The sequence below is a fragment of the Drosophila ananassae genome, chromosome 3L (assembly GCF_017639315.1).
Source record: "Drosophila ananassae strain 14024-0371.13 chromosome 3L, ASM1763931v2, whole genome shotgun sequence".
Lineage (NCBI taxonomy): Eukaryota > Metazoa > Arthropoda > Insecta > Diptera > Drosophilidae > Drosophila > Drosophila ananassae.
In genome coordinates this window covers 18708695-18727758 of record NC_057929.1, presented here as the reverse complement: position 1 = coordinate 18727758, position 19064 = coordinate 18708695, and the positions used below count along the sequence as shown (strand labels likewise).

Sequence of the window (19064 nt, the reverse complement as noted above, 5' to 3'; positions counted from 1 at the left end):
ACTCCAATTTTATGTATAACACAAGAGATATGTATATTGTAACTCACACCTTCCTTATGTCCGGGCACCCACCCATATTGTCCTTTTCGCGGACAGATTGTAAATAAAACTAATACTGAATTTAAAAAAAAAATGGTGGTTTAATGGATTTTCAAAAACGGAAGTTCATCCGTATGAATTTTTGCCTATTTTAAACGATTTATAGGCTTTTTTGAAGTAATGTTTTCAACAATTTCAATTTAAAATCAAATAGATTTCTCAAATATGAGATATGTATAATAAAAGCCGCCATTTCAAATAAGCAGCTGGGCAGGGGGCATTGAGAACCCTTGAGTGCTGCTCGAGCGCTAACTTCCTTGAGAAGGAATTTAAGCGTAGAGCCTGGAAATAAGCGAAAAGGTAATTTATTTTTTGGTCAGTTCGTTTACCCCGAGGGCAGCCGGAATACGGGCGGCAGACGGAGGCTGTTAACATCAATCTGCCGTAATAAGCTTATCACACAAGAACAACACAGTAACCGCCGTAATCTGCCAGATCTCCGAGGGTAGTCAAATGTACACAAGGTATAAAATACTTCGTTCCATGGGTTTTACTCGGTTTTATGTGGCAGAGTGTTGGTGATGGGTAGTCGGGTCGGTCTTCGGAGTCAGTAGGTAGCGACGCTGATTACGGACCAGGTCCGAGTTGGGGACCAAGCTCGACCGTAATCTCCTATTTAACGATGCGTTCAACAAGCGCGGGCAGGTGGACGCGGCCTGGCATGCTTGCCTCTCAGCAGATAGTATAATAAAGTTTTTCCAAATTCCGGGAACTAACACATTGGGCCAAAATGTAGTATTTCCACCTCTGGTAGTTAGGGACAAGGGTGAAGGAAAACACGTTTGGGTCTAGAGTCTAGAGCTGATTGGTAAGCCCCGCGGACGGTCAGTAGAGCAATCCCTGAGAAACAGCATGGAGTATCTTCGGATCGTTTTTGGCGGTTGTGTGCGAGTGTGTGTGTATGCATGTGAGACACACACGCGAGCAGCTACCTGAAACAGAGTTTTCCTGCATTAGATTGCACGCGGACAGACAATCAGAAAGAAAGATACAGAAAAAAGAATAGAGGAGGGCTCTTCTTTTGCTTCATTCCCTCAGCGCTCGCTTCTTTTTGGTTCAGGGAATTTTACGTTTTATGTTGTATTTTATTGTTGCATTTTGCCTTATTGTTGCATTTAAATAAAGTTCTTTTAAAATCATATAATCACTGAATTAAAGAAAAAATGCTCTTTCTCGCTCATTTTAATCCCTTGCATTTTTTGTTTACCTTATGCTTTCGTTTATCGACCCGTTTTGTGTGTGTTTGTGGGCTATATATGTATGTATGTATGTATGCTCGCTCTCCCTCTCTTGCTGCTTCTCGTTCTCTTGCGCTCGGAACGTTCTCTCGCAGCATAACTTCCCAGTTTATGGGACAACATTTCGCGAATAGAAATGTCCGCTAGAATTTAGTGTTGCTCCCGAGGGAGCACCAACCACTGTCCTCTTGCATTGCGGGCTATGTTTATCCTTTAAGCAATTTTTCCTATTTTTCGGCTCGCGCCCTTTAATTAAATTCTGCCCGTGAGTGATGACACTTTGTAGAGGTAAAATTCCCAGCTGCCGACGGCTCTGTTAACTTAACAGTCGGGCCCCTCAAGTATCGATATATATGTACATATGTACTTGGCGCGCTCTCCAACACTGCCAAGCAAATAAACAACCGAAGAAAAAAGAGAGAGATAAAAACAACTGAAGAGTATAAAAAAAGACTAAAAGCATAAACACAAACAAATTGAAGGTGCGGAAACAATGTAATTGTCGGGTTGATGAATTAAAAGTGCCGCGGAAGCCCTTTTCGAAGGGGCCACCATCTAGACACTGATTTCCGCTGGCTCTAGTCCAAGGTGTGGCTGCACTCGAATCCCCCCATGCAAGCCATGTAACCAGTGTGCAGGAGTCCTTCACTGGGCCTAATCCCCATGAGCGTGATAGTCACACATTCCGCCCCCCGTTTGATAACACCTGTACTTATCTCCGTTCCGTCTCCTTCTCTTTCAGCGGCGTTGCCACCTCGCTGAGCTGCGCCGATTCTAGCACGGGCTCCAGTGAGGATGCGTCCGAGCCAGGCTCCCCGTACAGTGCGCACTCGCAACTGAGCGACCCTGATCCGCTGACCAAGATGCCCCCCCAAATCCTCGGCAACTCCAGCGGCACCAGTACCGCCAGCGGCGCAGCAGCGGCCTCCACGACCTCCCCCAGCAGCACTTCACAGGTCTCAGGATCGTCCCTCCATCAAAGTCCCAGCCAGAGCAACACCAGCGTCAAACTGGCGACCCCGACGACCCCCCAGCGAAGCGTCAACCCCAGCATCCTGCCCACCCTCCAGTGGCCGTGGAACACCAGCCTGGGCAGCACGTCCACCGCCGTACCCGCCTCCACGGCGAACAAAAACAAGAGATCGGCGGGCGGCTCTGGAGCAACAGTGGGCAGCACCGGAGGCGATGGAGGCATTGGGAGTTCCGGAACCGGGGCAGCGTCGGCCAAAAAGGCCCGCAACGACCTGCCTGGCGCCTCCGACGCAAGCAAAAGACTGAAGGCGGCCGCTCTGGAGGAGTCGCAGACCAAGATCACGGGCTTCTTTAAGTCGCAGATGAAGCCAACGCCGGGCGGCGGGAAACTGTCTCCCCAGCCGGGCCAGCAGAGCAATCCGGCCAACACGTTGACGATGAGCACGCCCGAGACCACTGCCTCGTTGAACAAGTACTTCAACATCTTGTCGCAGCTGAAGGAGCAAAAGCAGCAGCAGCAGCAGCAACAACAACAGCAGCAGCAGAAGCAACAACAGCAACAGCAGCCCCCGCAAGCAACCAAGGCAGTGGTGGCATCCACGCCAGTGACGCCAACGCCTCCAGCGGCACCTCCAGTTGCGCCTGCAGTCCCTGCCAGCCCCAGTCTGCCGGTGCCTGCGCTCAAGAAAATCGAGCGGAGCACCAAGCAGCCCGCCAAGATAGCCCAGGTGGCGCCCAATCTGCGCAAGACGCCGAGCAGCAGCTCGTCGGCCAGCTCCTCTTCGTCTTCGGGCAGCTCGTCCAATGGCTCCAACACGGGCAAGTCGCCGGCCAAGAAGCACGTGGCCATCGCCCCGCGAACGCCCGAGATGAAGCAGCAGCAGCAGCAGGGCAAGGCGGCCATGGTCTACCGCCCGCCGGGAACGATTTCCAATCTGAAGCAGAAGCAGATCTCGCAGCCAGCTTCTGTGCCAGCCGCAGCGCCTGCCCCCGCCCCTGCTCCGCCCACCACTGCCGCCCCGCCGAATCCGACGCTCTACCAGCTGCCCATGCAACTGCCCAATCTAGTCCAGCTGCCGCCCCAGTTGGCGGCCGCTGCCAACATCATGCAGCTGAACAACGTGGCCAAGGCGGCGGTGGCAGCGGCGGCCAACAACAACGCCGCAGCTCAAGCGGCCCAGGCCGCGCAGGCGGCCGCAGCCCAATACTTCCTGAACGGGACCGTTTTCAAGCTGCAGCAGGTGACGACTGCCACCACGACGACAGCCACCACGGCCACGGCTGCGGCCTCGACCGGGAATCCCTTTGGCCTGCTGAGCGCCACAGAGCTACAGGATCTGCTGATGAAGCAGCAGCAGATGCAGCTGCAGCAACAGCAGGCAGCGGTGGCGGCAGCCGCCAAGGCTCCGGGCAACACGACCAACTTCCAGGAGCTCTTCCAGCAGCAGATTGCCGCCATTGCCGCTCAGCAGCAGCAGCAACAGCAGCAGCAGCAGGTCGTTACTCAGCAGCAGCAGCTGCAGCGCTTGGTCCAAAGCGGAGCAGGCGCCGCCGCCGCCCAGCCTGTCTTCATGGCGACCCCGGCCGGACTCCTGCTGAATGCCGCCAGCCTTCCCGCTATGCTAGCCGCCGCCATTGCCGCCAACAACCAGCAGCAGCAGCAGAAGGTGGCCGCGTCGCTGGCGCTGCAGCAGCATCCGCAGCAGCAGCAAGCGTTGCCCGCCCTACAGCCGATCCCGGCCCTGAGCTCCATCTTCGAGCCGTCGGCCGAGCAGCAGCAACAGCTGCAGATGCAGCAGCAACAGCTGGCCCAGCTGCTGCTGTCAAACCAGCAACACCAGCACCAGCAGCAGCAGCAACAACTCATCACTGCCACCCAGCCACCCCCACTGGCTGCCACAAACAACACTGCCAACAACAACACCACTGCCAACAACAGCAACAACCTAACTGCCTCGAATAACTTAAGCAACTTACAGCAACAGCAGCAGCAGCGCGCCATCATCAAGCCCCCGCTGCACAGCTCCACGCAGCCACCCCCACTGGTGACTATATCCTCGGCGCCAGCTCCCGCCCAGACTGCCACGGTCTCATCCGCGCCAGCGGTTAAGAGAGCCGTGCCAGCCGCCAAGCCGTACCAGAAGCGGATGACGGCCAAGGGCAGCGGCAAGTTCCCATCCGGGGTGGGTACTGCTCCCATCATTGCCACGCCCACCACACCACCGCCTCTGGTGCCCACGTCGGCCACCAAGGAGCTAGGCCAGCTGCGCAAAAGCACGGAGCGCTTGCAGGCAGCAGCGCCAGGAGCATCAGGAAGCACTGTAACTGCGGCATCCGCACTTCTTTCGGTGACAGGTTAGTACCCACCTTATTTAAGCTTCGATTGGTCCTGTAATCTTATTGAAATCCTCCTCATCCCCAGGATGTCCAGGAGCCACTGCATCGGCTGCATCCACGCCCACGCCTCCGTTGGTGAGCATTGCTCCGTCGAAGCTGACGCCCACACTGAGCATGGCGAAGCAGGGCCAGGCCATCAAGCTGGCCAGCAGCTCGCCCGATCTCTTCGACCTAGTCAAGAACTCGAACAGTGCCATCTGCCAGGCCGCCAAGGCGATGCAGCCGCTGACCCCGCTTCCCTTCAGCTCGCCGAGCAGCTGCAGCAACAGCAACAGCGCCAGTGGGAACTGCCTGCGGGCCTCGCCAGCGCTGTCCGCCTCCAACTCGTGCACCCTGTCGGCGTTCAGCAAGATCAAGACTGAGCCGGTGGAGATGCTGTCCCAGTCCTGCTCACGAGTCTCCTCCTCTGCGCCCTCGTCAAGCTCGCCGAAGCCGCAGAGCTTTGCCGGCCAGCTGCCCAGGACGAATCTCGACCGGGATCAGGATGCGGAGACAGAGTCCGTCAAGCAGGAGATGCTGCCCGACTGCAGCAATAGCAACTCCAACTCGAATTCGTGCAGCAGCAGCTCCAGCTACTCGCACTCCGTCAGCTCGGCGGCAGATCTCTCGCTGGAGGCCTCCACGCCAGCCCCATCGCCCTCGCCCTCCTTGTCGCCATCAGCATCTCCGTCTGCCGTTGGATCCCCCTCGCCGGCTGCCAGTAACATCAGTGACTGCAGCCGACGGGCGGCCAGTCAGACGGACATGCTCAGCGAGCTGGTTACTTCGTCGTGCATCTCCAGTGGCGGCGACGACTGCTCCCAGACGACGAACTCGCCTCCTCCGCCTCCCCTGCCACTTCAGCTGGGCAAAGGCTCGAGCACTCCCGCGCCCACGACCGCCGCTAGTGGAGCGAGCAGCAGTAGTGGCAGCAGCAACTACGACGAGGAGGACGACAAGTCGGTGCTCTCCCTGGAGACGCAACGGACCCACAAGCGGTTGAGGAACCTGCCCACTCCTGAATCTGGGATCGGAGGCAGCCTGAGCAACAGCGAGAGCAGCAACTCGATAGTGGATGCAATGTGAGTATTTTTAACCCATATTACTATCACTTGAAGGATCTGCCAATGAGTGTGTTTACTAATCGAAACCCTCGATTGCAGCTCCTCGAAGTCAGTGGGTCCTCCCACCACGGCTGCCAGCAGCAGCGCCGCCTCCGACAGCAATTCCCTGGCCAGCAATGCGCCGTCGCCCGCGTCTCCAGACGAAAACTCCTGCATGGCTACCGCCAGCTGTACTCCGCACACCGTGGTAGACATAGCCCTGGCCGAGGCCTCCAGCAGCGGACTGCCAAAGAGCGCCATCTCGCCGATCCTGTCGCAACCAAAGACCATTCGTTTCCCGGCCGGAGCGGGTGCTGGTGGCAAGGGGGGCAAACGGCACGACGGCGTCTGCTACTGGGACAAGTGCAACAAGAAGCACGAAAGCAACTCCAAGCTGCTGGACCACATGCAGACGCATCACGTGAACACCCAGACCGGTCCCTTCTCCTGCCTCTGGGTTGGCTGCAAGGTCTACAACAAGGAGTCCTGTTCGCGGCGTTGGCTCGAGCGCCACGTGCTCTCTCACGGCGGTTCCAAGCAGTTTAAGTGCATCGTCGATGGCTGTGGCTTGCGTTTCGGCTCCCAGGTAGGTGTCTCTTCTACTCCAGTCCTTGCTCTGCCATTTGGACTTGCCTTGTGAGTTTCGCTAACTGTCTACTTTCCTCCCACAGCTGGCACTGCAGAAGCACGTCAACAACCACTTTAATGCCGCGGACAACGCCAAGGAGAGCACCAGCAAGCGCACCTCCGATCCACCAGTGCCGAAACAGTTGCGGAAGAATGGCAAGAAGTTGCGCTACCGCCGTCAGCCCTTCTCAGGTATGTTCAAGCCATTGGGTTCTGTTTTCGACCATTCTAACCAGTCTACCTAATTGCAGCTCGCATGTTCGACTTTTTCGACACGGGCATCATGGAGGGTCTGCAGCACCGACTGCGCCAAATCAGCACGCTCACCAACGGAGCTCAGGCCATCGAATTCCAGGGCCAGTGCCTGATGCGTCGCCGCAACAGCCAGGGCAACTACGAATGCTTTGTGCGCTGGTCGCCCCGAGAAATGTAAAAACTAGAAGATTGTTATTGCTCAGCAGTTGCTAACTGTTATTCTCTATCCGACAGTATCTCCGACGAGTGGCTGCCAGAGTGCACGAACCGGACGCGCCAGCATACCAAGGTGCTGCACATCAAGCAGATGCGTCCGGCGGAGAAGACGCGCGTGGACAGCTTGCTTACCACAGCCTTCCGGCTGCGCTACGACGCTCAGCTCTTTGCCGACGACTACAATGTGGATGAACAGCAGGGCGAAGCCAGCGACAGCGACTGTGGGGAGGACGACGAGGATGAGGAGGAGGACGAGGACGAGGAGGAGTGTGACGGAGGCAGTTCGCGCAGCGCCAGCTGCGAAACTGTGTCCAGCTACCAACAGGTGCTCAGCATCGCCAAACTGCAGATGCAGCAACGCCGCAAGCACCCCCGCAAGCCACCCAAAACGGTGCCAGCCGCGAGGGAGAACCTGGTGCCCACGGACGCCCTCGTGCCTATCTAGGTGCCAGGTTGAAAGTATTTTTAAGTAATTAAGTCGAAGTCGAAGTCGAAGCCGAAGCGATAAACGAGTAAACAGTGACAAGTAGGCTAGTTAGCGTAGGACCTAAGTTAGCATTTATTCATAGAGACACATGTACGCCCTGCTTTGTTCATTTTTGTTTGTTGAACCGCCGTTTAGTTTAGTGAATTTTTCACCACCACCGGTCGGTCCCGGCTCGTCCACCGGTCGTTGTATATATGTGTGTTCCGGTGGGAATGTTAGTCAGAGTCGGGACCAGCGGCCCTCATCCCACCCGAGCGCTCCAGCGAGTTATGCGCGAGCGAATATCCTGATTCATAGAGTTCTAGCTATAATTTATCCTACATACTTACGTTTCGTATAATCCCCACTGCCCGAGTGGACAAGACTTGTTCGAGAAGAAATTATGTTGATCTACTTTAAGTTAAGCTCAGCGTGTAAGCCCTTTGTTTTCGTTTCATTGCCCCCATTGTACCCTCACCGATCACCTAGAACTGGCCAAACCCTTCCCCGGGAAGAGCGGATAACTACGCGCACAACCGAGCAGTTAAAGCTAATGTAAAGTTAATAGTAGAGTAGAGCGACGTGGCGCGCGGAAGAACACAAGACTAAAAGCATTTACCGCTGCAAAATGAAACCAATATTTGTAAGCGTTTTGTACTCAACTCGAACAGCAATGCAACAGATGTAAGTCTAGGTTAGGGCCCAGAGCACGCGATTATCCGATTAGTGTAAATGAGTGCGAACTGCGCCACTTGACGACCATTTGACGGCTGCCCATTACGTTTTCGGGAGCTCTAGACCCCTAGAGCGCCTCGTGCTCTGTAGATAGTGTGAAAGGGACGCGCCCAAAAGTAATTAACTATTCATTTATAACTTAGCCAAGGCAACCACAAACCCCAAGGAACTATGCAAAATAAAGTTATCGAAGAGAATCAGAAATGAACGCAAACCACTTGTTCTTCCCTTTTGTTTGTATCTGCCGGCAGGAGCAGAAGCCGAAACACCCGACTGGTTTGGCTTTCGCTTCTGATTTGCATACATATCCCGAATCAGAATCAGAATCCGAATCCGAATCCGAGTCCCCCAGCATATAAGCTAAATTCGCCTTAAACCTAACCGTACTTCATAATTTCCTATGCCAATGAACCTATGCATAAGTTTAAAGTAAGTAACCCCCTTATGAGCCGAGATACGACTAATAATAAAACAAATAAGATGAAAACTCGACACTGCCAAATGTAATGGAACAACAGAACACAGTTGTTAAGAACGACTGATAGTTACATAAGTGCAGAATGGAAAGCGCTTCGCCCCACACTAGACTAGACTCTCCCATTTGCTGCGAATAGGTTCCCTGTGTTGCAACAGTAGTAGCTCGCTAAGAAGTGTTTATATCAAGTATATCTGAGTGTTGTCTAAATTAGAAGGTCTCTGTGGCCCATTAGATTAGCTGCTAAGCCAGAATCAAGTATATGTATGTATCTACCGAAAGTATTTTGAAGAGACTCGAGTTGGCGGAGGATTTGTAGGACATTTTGTAGGTCCCGATCGCAGCTCGAAAGCATAATCTGAAGCAATATCTTTTAGGAAAGTGGCTGATGAACAATCTCAGCTGAATCTTCCATTCGGTTCGTCGTGTGATGCCTTCGATGCGGTCGATTTTCCAATATTAGGAACGACTAAAAATTAAAAATCGAAAATTAAGCAGGATAAATATCAAAGAACACAAAAATAACGAGAAGGGAAGGAAATTCAAATAAAATAAAACTACCTCAAATTTTTGCAAGCATAGAACACAATGAATTTTTCGAGAAAAGTTTTCTGAAATGAACAAATAACAAATAAACCAAAGGGATCCGAGCAATCGGAACCGAAACACACAAGGGAGTACATATATACATACGCGTAGTACACAGAGGAAAAGGATACAAGGGGAAAGCAACCAACCGTAGGCTAACACACACATATTTTGCTAAATTCGGATACAGTCTGTTTAGGATAAGCACAGCTCCGGGAATCGAGTTTCATTCATTTACCTTTCGAGTTCCATTTCGAGGTCGGTCCTTAGGAGCGACCAGCGACCCTCCCTATCAGATTATCCAGACATGCGTTTGTAAATAGAGCAGTTTACAGTGCAAGATACATATATATTCGATATCATAACCATAATTCGTAATGTTAATATTGCAACCGCTTTAATTAATTGCAGAGAGTATGGCATTTAACAGGCGTACGTACATAACCATACCACATACATATATATACAAGTGTATACCACAAAATGTATTGCTAAACCTAACTTATTTCGATGAATGGCCAGATTGGTTTTAGATTCAGTTCTGGCCAGGATCCCAAAAGGATATCCAATCCCACACACCAGAGAGACACAAACACACGGAACAGCAGCCCTGTTGCTTACCATGTAACTAATGTAATCAAAAGAATTATATACATATATTATTGAACTCTATATACACAACTTAGTAGAAGAGACGAACACGAAGATCTTGTAATGCGCTGAGAAATGAAAATATACGGAAAACAAATACAACTTCCCCTGCCTAGTTACTAGTTTTATTTGAAGCCATGGCATTTTTGCTCTTGCAGAACATCCGATGGGCCTTAAGATGGACTTTGGAGATCGAACACCTCCTACTAGTCTGGTTCCCTGGGTTTGGAAACCTGGGTATGGGAATTGTATAACTACTACCTTTCTGCAACATTTTATTCAATAGTAACAATATATACACACCATCTACACTCATCCCGGATTGTGCATCCGAGTTCAAATCTTCCGGCTATCCTCTAACTAGACACCTTTTCCAGCCGCAAATATATTTCGTGCTTCGAGGCGATCAGCGGACTAGTGGCTGCCCACTCAATTTTCTTCGGGGTCTGGTCGGTCGCGTGGACCCGGTGGTGGCGCAACAGGTGCACCAGACCCAGTTTCGACTGCAGAAGGCCCAGACGCATTCCAATGCAGTTGCGCGGACCCACGCCGAAGGGCATGTATGCGTCCATGTTCAGGTTGCTGCGATTGGCGGGGTCGAAACGGTCCGGGTCGAACTTTTCCGGCTCCGGCCAGTACTGCGGATCATGATGGATGGCAATGGCGGACACATATACGGCCATGCCGTGCGGTAGTTCCATGGAGCTGTGCGGCTCCAGGGTGAACTTTTCGCCCTCCGCGGGCTGAGCACATTGTCGCTCAGCATATCCAACGATGGGGTACATTCGCAATGTCTCATTCACCACCTGCGAAAGGTAGGGCATCTGCTGGATGCGATCGTAGCTGACGTGATCCTCGTCTCCGAGGTATTCGGTAATTTCCTGACACAGGCGGTCCTGCAGGGACTCGTTTTGGGCGAGGTGGTATAGAGTCAGAGTCATGGTTGATGAGCTCGTCTCGAACCCAGCCGTTTGAAAGACAGCGGCTTGGGCTACGAGGTAGTCCAGGTCCTTGTACTTTTGGAGCTGATCGGGGTTAGCTTCCGCCTCCCTCTTCAGAGCCAGCAGAATGTCCACGAGGTCGTTTCTCTTAACGCCCGTCCGTTCGCGCTCGGACAGGACGTAGTTGATGGTGTTCCTGATGAACTTGGTGGTCTCCTTTGAGAAGAGCTTCACACGTGCAATGGACACCAGGGCAGGCAGCATAAAGATAATGGTGAAGTCGATGGCCCTGCTCCATGTCAAAGCAAAGATGGCCTGGTTGTGGTAGAAGAACTCGCTCTTCGCATCCTTTAACGCGTTGGCCTCCACGCCGAAGGCAATGGTAGCAATCAGGTCGGTGGTGAAGCGGGCGCACAGATCCTTAATCGGAACCGGTGACGCACCGGCCAGTCTCTCGGCACTGCTCTCAAGGTCCTTGCCGATCTGAGAAAAATAATAAAAGTTTTAAATAAAATTTGAAAAGTAAGATGAAGAATAGATGAGAAGATCAAAAATACTATAATTTTAACATTCTAACAGATTATCAAAAGTTGATACAGAGTACTCTAGTATCTATGCTCTATACTCTTCGGGAGTATTCCATTACTAAAGTCTATGCACCTCCTAGTGTACTCGTAATGTACTATAATATTTATATGTACATACCTATATTAATCCAAGCTTTAATTTTTATAAAACTTAACATTCTTGAAGTGGTTAGTTAAAAATCGGGTTTAGGACTCGTGAAATTTAATAAGAAAATGACTAAATATCGGAGTTACACCAATAAGAGCTAAATATTCAGAAATCTGTTATATAAACAGTATAAACATAGGCAGTTTTTATAAACCTATACAGTGCATACTACCAAAAAGGGGTGGTTTCAAAACCTGAAATCGGTTGCTTCAAACCTGAGATACTAGTTTACGTAAAACGGTCGGACACAACTGGGGAGGGGGACCTTATTTAGAATATATGCATTTGCTTCGTACAGTTCGTTGCACGCTGTACATTACTTCAACACCACTGCTGTAACTATTATTACCTTGACCATTAGAGGATACATCTGCTTAATCTTCCCAGAAGTGAACACGGGGGAGATCTTGTGGCGCAGCTCCTTCCACTCTGGGCTGCGGGCGAAGAAGAGATTGTTGAAGCCGAGGGCATCGTTGTGCGGATCCGTTTGCAGGACGCGGTTGTGGAAGTACTGGAACTTCTTGATCATCACCGTCTTTATCAGGTCTAGGTCGCGAACGACCAGGGCCGGCTTGTAGGCCAAATAGACGCCCACAAAGGGCTCCTTTTCGAAGCCGGGGGCCTCATGGAACTTTTTTATTTGCTCGAAGAATGGAACTCGGGCCGTTAGGAACTCTCGGGTGCAGCCCAGAAAGGGCAGGGGTCGAATGTACTTGACTCCATGGCGCTGCCAGAAGCTGAAGGCTCGCCTCTGCCAAATATAGAAAACGATCGCCAAAGTGGCGACCAGGAGGAGCAGCTCAGTCGACATATTTGAGGTTTGAAGCGTAAAAAGCTACTACCTTGATATCGCAAACAGGCTGCTTTTAAATGATTGCCAAAGCTTTTCGAAAAGCAAGCGAAGCCCCTATAGCGTAGCTCTAAATCGTAGGTTCTCTGGCAAAATACATATTTAGCCACTTATCAGATGGCACCGGAACTCGAAAAAATTGGTCGGTTTATTTTTAATCAAACTATAATAGATAAAATTAATGGGTAGTGGTTACAAGTCGAACATAAAAAGAGGGTCAAACAATATTTCCACCGATGGAATAATTTAATCTTAAAGAATTCTGTATTTTTAGTATCAAATAAAAGATTGCTTTCTCTAAGTGTGCGCAAGCTTTTGATAAAGTTTTCAAAATGCCATTTCATAGTCGGACAGCCGAACGTAGATTCGCTTAGGCTTTGTGACTTGCAAAAAAAGTATAAACAGTATTCCAGCTATTGATCGTGTCAGCATTAGTCTTCCAACCAAATGCCGAGGAAACCCGCCCGACAAGACTCTCAGTCTAATAAGCTAGTTTCGCTCGACTGCATTATCAATCGCAAAGGTCTGGGTGGCCCCTTCGAATCTATAAAACCACACAGAGGCCTGCGCAACTAGTGACTGCTGTATCTACGCTGCTTTACTTGAGGAACATATGAATTAATATATATTCTTGATCATCGTTATCACACTCACCTTCCAAGAGGGTGCTGGTGGAGGGATTTGTTGCCCAATTTGCCGGGTCTTTAAACCCCTCCATTCAAAATCCCTTGTCAGCTTTTGGGCGCTGTTGTTGCCTTTTATATAGTTACCAAAACATGCCAAAAGAAGGCCTCTGAAGAACTTCCCCCATTATAACCATAAGAACCAAGTAATAACGAGAATCATAAATCGAGTCAAATTACCAATAGTAGTTTCCTTGCTATGTGATACCTGATACTGGGCTTTATAATTTAGGCAGTGAAGGAGATATCTCCAATGCAATAAAGAATAAAAATATTCTTGATCAGGATGACCCTCCGAGTTTTTATATGCCTTTCTGCCAAGATCTACGCGATCTAGTCACTTAGTTTAAAGCGGCGCACTATATCCTATAGCAACCATATACAAATTTGAAACAAATCTTATCTGGGTTGATTTTATAGAGATCATACATACATACATATACCAATTAGATCGGCCACCAGGCCAACAGCAAAAAATCTCCACGCCCCTCAACCAAACCACTAACCATACAACATTTCCGATCAATCAGTTATATGTCAGCTTTAGGATATAGACGGCCGATCCCTATGAAGATCATATACGTTTGCACAAATTAGAATCCATAGAAAGTCCCATCCTTCTAACTTAAAAAACAACGAAGTTATGGCGTTTCCGATCGTTTAGTTATATGGCGGCTTTAGGATTAAGCAGTTAGGCACAACAGTTAGGTTGTATATCAACTAGGGTATATCAACTTCAGCTCCGCCCAAGTTAGCTTTCCTGTCTTCTTTGTATTGGACTTTGGTTCAGGGGAGCATAAAGTTGAAATTTTGCATGGAGGAAAACAAAATTGAAAATTGTCAGCCTGTGTAGTTTTAACTCCAAAAGTAGCGAGTATAAAACCAGTTAGTTAGGATTCAGATGTACAAGTTCATTGCCTGCTTAGCGCTCCAAACTTTTAGGAAAATATTTCAGATCTGCTGAAATGGAGCCCACATTTTAATAGACTTTAAGAGGAATATGCCTCGTATCGTATTTCTGCTCCTACCTAACATTTAATTTTGATATAATGCGTCTATTTTGCGTGTGTGATCTTCATCGCATGGAGTATAATTATAGTACAGTCACTGTGGACGGCAGTCCACGAGGTGACGAACTGCATGCCTTAGCGTGCTCGAGGAGACGATTGGTTCCTAAACCATACCGATCAGACAATCCATCACTTCGAAGTTATTCAAGAAGTTCGTTTTTTACAGTTCTTTCCAAATAAAGGCAGGTTTGTTGTTTGTTAGTTTACGCTAAAAAATTAAAAAACTTTGTTAATTCAAAAATGCATAATTTCATAACCAATGAAACTATCTAAACGTGCTTAACTTCATTGAATAGATTATTATATCTATCTATTCTTTCTATATACATATCCATTCTATCTATTTCGCTTTCTTTTAAACCAAACGTCGCACATAGGAGTATTTATCAAAAAAAGCCGGACAAAATTGAAAATCGTGAAGTGCGTTTAAGCTCATCAAAACTGTACTTTTGCTCATCTCTAATAACGGCCTCATCTATAAACAGACCCCCCTTTCGCCACAGTCCACTTACTTCGTGACGACTTCGTTCGCAAGTGCGTTATTGTGCTTTTTGGGTGTCTTTGTTTTTGGTGCTCTAGTATAATCGCAGTAGTTTTGTGTTCAATAATAAATTCGTCTAGCGGACAAGTGGAAAAAAACGACTTGCTCATGGAATTAGAAGGTAAGTACTGTATAAAAATAATTTTATAAGTTATTTCTTTATTATATTTTGATTTATACATTCAATTTTAGAAAACCCTTTTTTTATTAATTTTTTTTTTATGAAATTTACAATATATTAGTGATTTTGTTTATGTGTCGCGCCTTGTCGCCTGGAACTTTTTATGTAGGAATAAAATATACTCTGTCGATAACTTAAAAGAAAAAAAACATTTCCCCCCAACGCACCCCATTTTTTTTTTTTAGTTTTTCAAAGTCTGCGATCATTATTTTCATTAAATCGACATCCAGAAGGTTTTTCGAAAACTCAGAATGCTCTTCACGAATAACAGGAGTCACCGTAGAATTAATAAAGATGTTCCAAGTTATCCTTGAGATTGTATCATGTGGACGCGAGATCGATCCGAATAAATTTGATATCTTTGCACAAAAGACTGCTCGATTGTACGTTGATCTGTATGGCTTAAATTTTTTTTTTTTTTTTTTTTTAAATTTTTTTATTATATTTTTTTTACATGAAATTATGATTTAGTATTAGCTTCCAATTCATAAAGAATAAAAAAATGCTAAAAAATAATTTTGTCCGGATTTTTATTTCAAATACTCCTATGTGCGTCGTCGTCTAAAATAATAGAAAATAAATACACTGAAAAGAAATTTTTAAATAAAACAATTTTTTGTTTAAATTAGCTCTAACGATCAAATTTATATTGCATGTGGAGATAGCCCAACTTTTAATGTATCGCTTATATCTGGGATGTAGTATATCTCTTCAAAGTTCATTTGAACAAATAAGATCGAAATTTTGGCGGAGGAATTTTTAGAGGAGTTATACATATTTAAAAATGTGTGATACATAATTTAGTAAAAAAGACAAAGATCTTGTAATGCGCAGAGAAATGAAAATAAATGGAAAACAAATACTACCCCCTGCCTAGTTACTAGATTTATTGTGCAGATATGCCAGGGCAATTACCCTTTTTTACGATGGACTTTTGAGATCAACCGGTCGAACACCTCCTACGAGTCTGGTTCCCTGGGTTTGGGCCAACATGTGAAAAATAAATCCAAATACATATAACTACAATCTTTTTGCAACATTTTATTCAATAGCTACAATATATACAATCTTCCGGCTATCCTCTAACTAGACACCTTTTCCAGCCGCAAATATATTTCATGCTTCGAGGCAATCAGCGGACTAGTGGCAGCCCACTCGATTTTCTTCGGAGTCTGGTCGGTCGTGTGGACCCGGTGATGGCGCAACAGGTGCACCAGACCCAGTTTCGTCTGGAGAAGGCCCAGGCGCATTCCAATGCAGTTGCGCGGACCCACGCCGAAGGGCATGTATGCGTCCATGTTCAGGTTGCTGCGATTGGCGGGGTCAAAACGGTCCGGGTCGAACTTTTCCGGTTCCGGCCAGTACTGCAGATCGTGATGGATGGCAAGGATGGACACATATATGGGCATGCCGTGCGGAAGCTCCATGAGGCTGTGCGGTTCCAGGGTGAACTGCTCGCCCTCCGCAGGCTGAGAACACTGCCGCTCAGCGTCTGCAACGATGGGGTACATTCGCAAAGTCTCATTCACCACCTGCGAAAGGTAGGGCATCTCCTGGATGCGCTCGTAGCTGACATGATCCTCGTCTCCGAAGTATTCCGTAATTTCCTGACACAGGCGGTCCTGGATGGACTCGTTCCGGGCCAGCTCGAACAAAGTCAGAGTCATGGTTGACGCGCTCGTCTCAAACCCGCCCGTTTGGAAAATAGCGGCTTGGGCGACCAAGTAATCCAGGTCCTTACACTTTTGGAGCTGGTCGGGGTTGGCTTCCGCCTCCCGCTTCAGAGCCAGCAGAATGTCCACGAGGTCGTTTCTCTTAACGCCCGTCCGTTCGCGCTCGGACAGGACGTAGTTGATGGTGTTCCTGATGAACTTGGTGGTCTCCTTTGAAAAGACCTTCACGCGTGCAATCGACGCCAAGGCCGGCAGCATGAAGATAATGGTGAAGTCGATGGCCCTGCTCCACGTCACAGCAAAGATGGCCTGGTTGTGGTGGAAGAACTCGCTCTTCGCATCCTTCAACGCGTTGGCCTCCACGCCGAAGGCAATGGTCGCGATCATGTCGGTGGTAAAGCGGCCACACAGACTTTTAATCGGAACCGGCGACCTACCGGCAAGTCCGTCGGCACTGTTCTCGAGGTCCTTGCCGATCTGGGAAAAATAATTAAAGTCAAGATAAGAAGATAAAAAATACTAAAATTCTAATATTCTAAAAAGGTATTTTTTTTTAAGAAAAAAGATATCATGGTGCCAGAATAATGCTATGGAAGGTATTGTAAAAAAAATGTATCACTAAAAGTTAGAAATTTTTCAGATCTCATAAGGTTACCTTTACAAAATGATATTAAATAGAAGATTCAAGATATTCAGATTTTTATACAGATTTATAGAAACTTCTTCTGGAGTACTATTATTGTAGTATATGCACCTATTTCCATGTATTTAATCCGAGCTTTAATTAGTATATACCTAAAAAATACTTTATTTTTGGAGGTTAGTTAAAAAGCGGATCTAGGACTCGTGAATTTTGCTACAATTTGTAGTCATAAAATACATAAATAACAAAGATACACCTATTAAAGTTTAAATTTATCCAAAAGGGTTGGATTCAAATCCTGAAATCGTTTGCTTCAAACCTGAGATAATAGTTCACATAAAACGGACACAACTCGGGAGGGGGACCTTATTTAAAACACTGTACATTACCTGAGTACTATTTTTTGAACTACTGTTACCTTGATCATTAGAGGATACATCTGCTTAATCTTCCCAGAAGTGAACACGGGGGAGATCTTGTGGCGCAGCTCCTTCCACTCCGGGCTGCGGGCGAAGAAAAGATTGTTGAAGCCGAGGGCATCGTTGTGAGGATCCGTTGCCAGGACGCGGTTGTGGAAGTACTGGAACTTCTTGATCATCACCGTCTTTATCAGGTCCAGGTCGCGAACGACCAGGGCCGGCTTGTAGGCCAAATAGACGCCCACAAAGGGCTCCTTTTCGAAGCCGGGGGCCTCATGGAACTTTTTTAATTGCTCGAAGAATGGAACTCGGGCTGTTAGGAACTCTCGGGTGCAGCCCAGGAAGGGCAGGGGTCGAATGTACTTGACCCCATGGCGCTGCCAGAAGCTGAAGGCTCGCCTCTGCCAAATATAGAAAACGATCGCCAAAGTGGCGAGCAGGAGGAGCAGCTCAGTCGACATATTTAAGGTTTGAAGCACAGAAAGCTTCTACCTAGGAATCACAAACAGACTGCTTTTAAATGTTTTCCAAAGCTTTTTGAAATGCAAGAAAAACCTCTATATCGTAGGTCCAAAATGTAGGTTCTGTGCAAAATACTTAGTGCATACTTATCAGATGGCAACCGATCCCAAACCTCGAAAAGTTGGGTAAGTTTTTTTTATAAAACTATAATAGATACAAGTCGAACATAAAAAAAGGGATCAAACAATATTTCCATCAAAGGAATTGCTATAATCTTATAGCTTTATTCTTAAACATTTCTGTATTTTTGCAAATAAAAGATTTCTTTCTCTAAGTGTGTGCAAGCTTTTGATAAAGTTTTTAAAATGCCATTTCATAGTCGGACAGCCGAACGTAGATTCGCTTAGCCTTTGTGAATTGCAAAAAAAGTATAAACAGTATTCCAGCTATTGGTCGAGTCAGCATTAGTCTCCCAAACAAATGCCCAGGAAACCCGCCCGACAAGTCTCTCGGTCTTTCAACCTAGTTTCGATGGTCTGCGTTATCACTAGTGACTACTGTACCTACGCTTCTCGACTTGAACATACGTATTAATATAGACTCTTGATCATCGTTATCATAATCACCTTTGTCAATATGGGTGCAAGTGGGCGGGTTTTTTGCCGAATTCGCCGAGTCCATTTTAAAGAGAAACACCCTCCATTTAAAAACCATGATCAGCTTTTGGGCGCTGCCTCTGCCTTTACTTTCTTGGGCATATTTTGATAAGTATATTAAACCTCTAAAGGGCTTCCGCCGTTCTCCCCATATAAGTCGAGTCAAATTGGCAAGGGTGGACTTTCTGTGCTATGTGATAGCTGATACCCGGTACTCGTGTCGTCCATGGAACCTCTGCAGAGGGCATTGAAGGAGTCATCTCCGACCCTATGAAGTAAATGTATTCTTGATCAGGATGACCTCTTGAGTCGGTAGAAGCACAGAGCTGCACACATCCTTCATTCTTTTGCACTATACGCAATCGGTAGATTGATGCTCCGAATATGCTCCTAAATCCGCACATTTATG

General features: G+C 47.7%; 3 protein-coding genes across 7 annotated transcripts in view; 1 reads left to right on the top strand and 2 right to left on the bottom strand.

Moving 5' to 3' along the window:
• The window catches only part of LOC6493920 (zinc finger protein jing), a 118408-nt gene extending 108505 nt beyond the window's left edge, over positions 1-9903 (top strand). For 2 of the 4 annotated variants that reach the window (XM_032455658.2, XM_032455661.2), the window contains exons 2-7: positions 2080-4664; positions 4732-5767; positions 5849-6374; positions 6460-6607; positions 6667-6844; positions 6905-9903. In XM_032455658.2, coding sequence (XP_032311549.1) covers positions 2080-4664; positions 4732-5767; positions 5849-6374; positions 6460-6607; positions 6667-6844; positions 6905-7331 — 4900 coding nt within the window. In that variant the 3' untranslated portion in view covers positions 7332-9903. Of the gene's footprint in view, positions 1-1668; positions 1833-2079; positions 4665-4731; positions 5768-5848; positions 6375-6459; positions 6608-6666; positions 6845-6904 lie in introns of those variants that run through there. The other 2 variants (XM_032455660.2, XM_032455662.2) reach the window with 2 other exon arrangements.
• A 1-nt stretch (position 9904) lies between these two features.
• Positions 9905-12330, bottom strand: LOC6496646 (probable cytochrome P450 6w1). Of its 2 annotated transcripts, XR_001408796.2 has the most exons (3): positions 11827-12330; positions 10105-11225; positions 9905-10034 (listed from the first exon to the last, which is right to left on the bottom strand). XR_001408796.2 is itself a non-coding variant. In XM_001961287.3 (2 exons), exons 1-2 carry the CDS (start codon positions 12286-12288, stop codon positions 10158-10160), a joined length of 1530 nt encoding a protein of 509 aa, XP_001961323.1. In that variant the 5' UTR covers positions 12289-12330; the 3' UTR covers positions 10060-10157. The 2 variants fall into 2 exon arrangements, 1 of the variants encoding a protein (XP_001961323.1); XM_001961287.3 differs by lacking the exon at positions 9905-10034 and having other exon boundaries at positions 10060-11225.
• On the bottom strand, positions 10060-18038 carry LOC6496645 (probable cytochrome P450 6w1). The gene is made up of 3 exons (XM_001961286.4): positions 17537-18038; positions 15871-16952; positions 10060-10143 (listed from the first exon to the last, which is right to left on the bottom strand). The coding sequence occupies exons 1-2, from the start codon at positions 17996-17998 to the stop codon at positions 15885-15887; spliced, it is 1530 nt and encodes a 509-aa protein (XP_001961322.1). The 5' UTR covers positions 17999-18038; the 3' UTR covers positions 10060-10143; positions 15871-15884.
• Positions 18039-19064: the final 1026 nt, after the last annotated feature.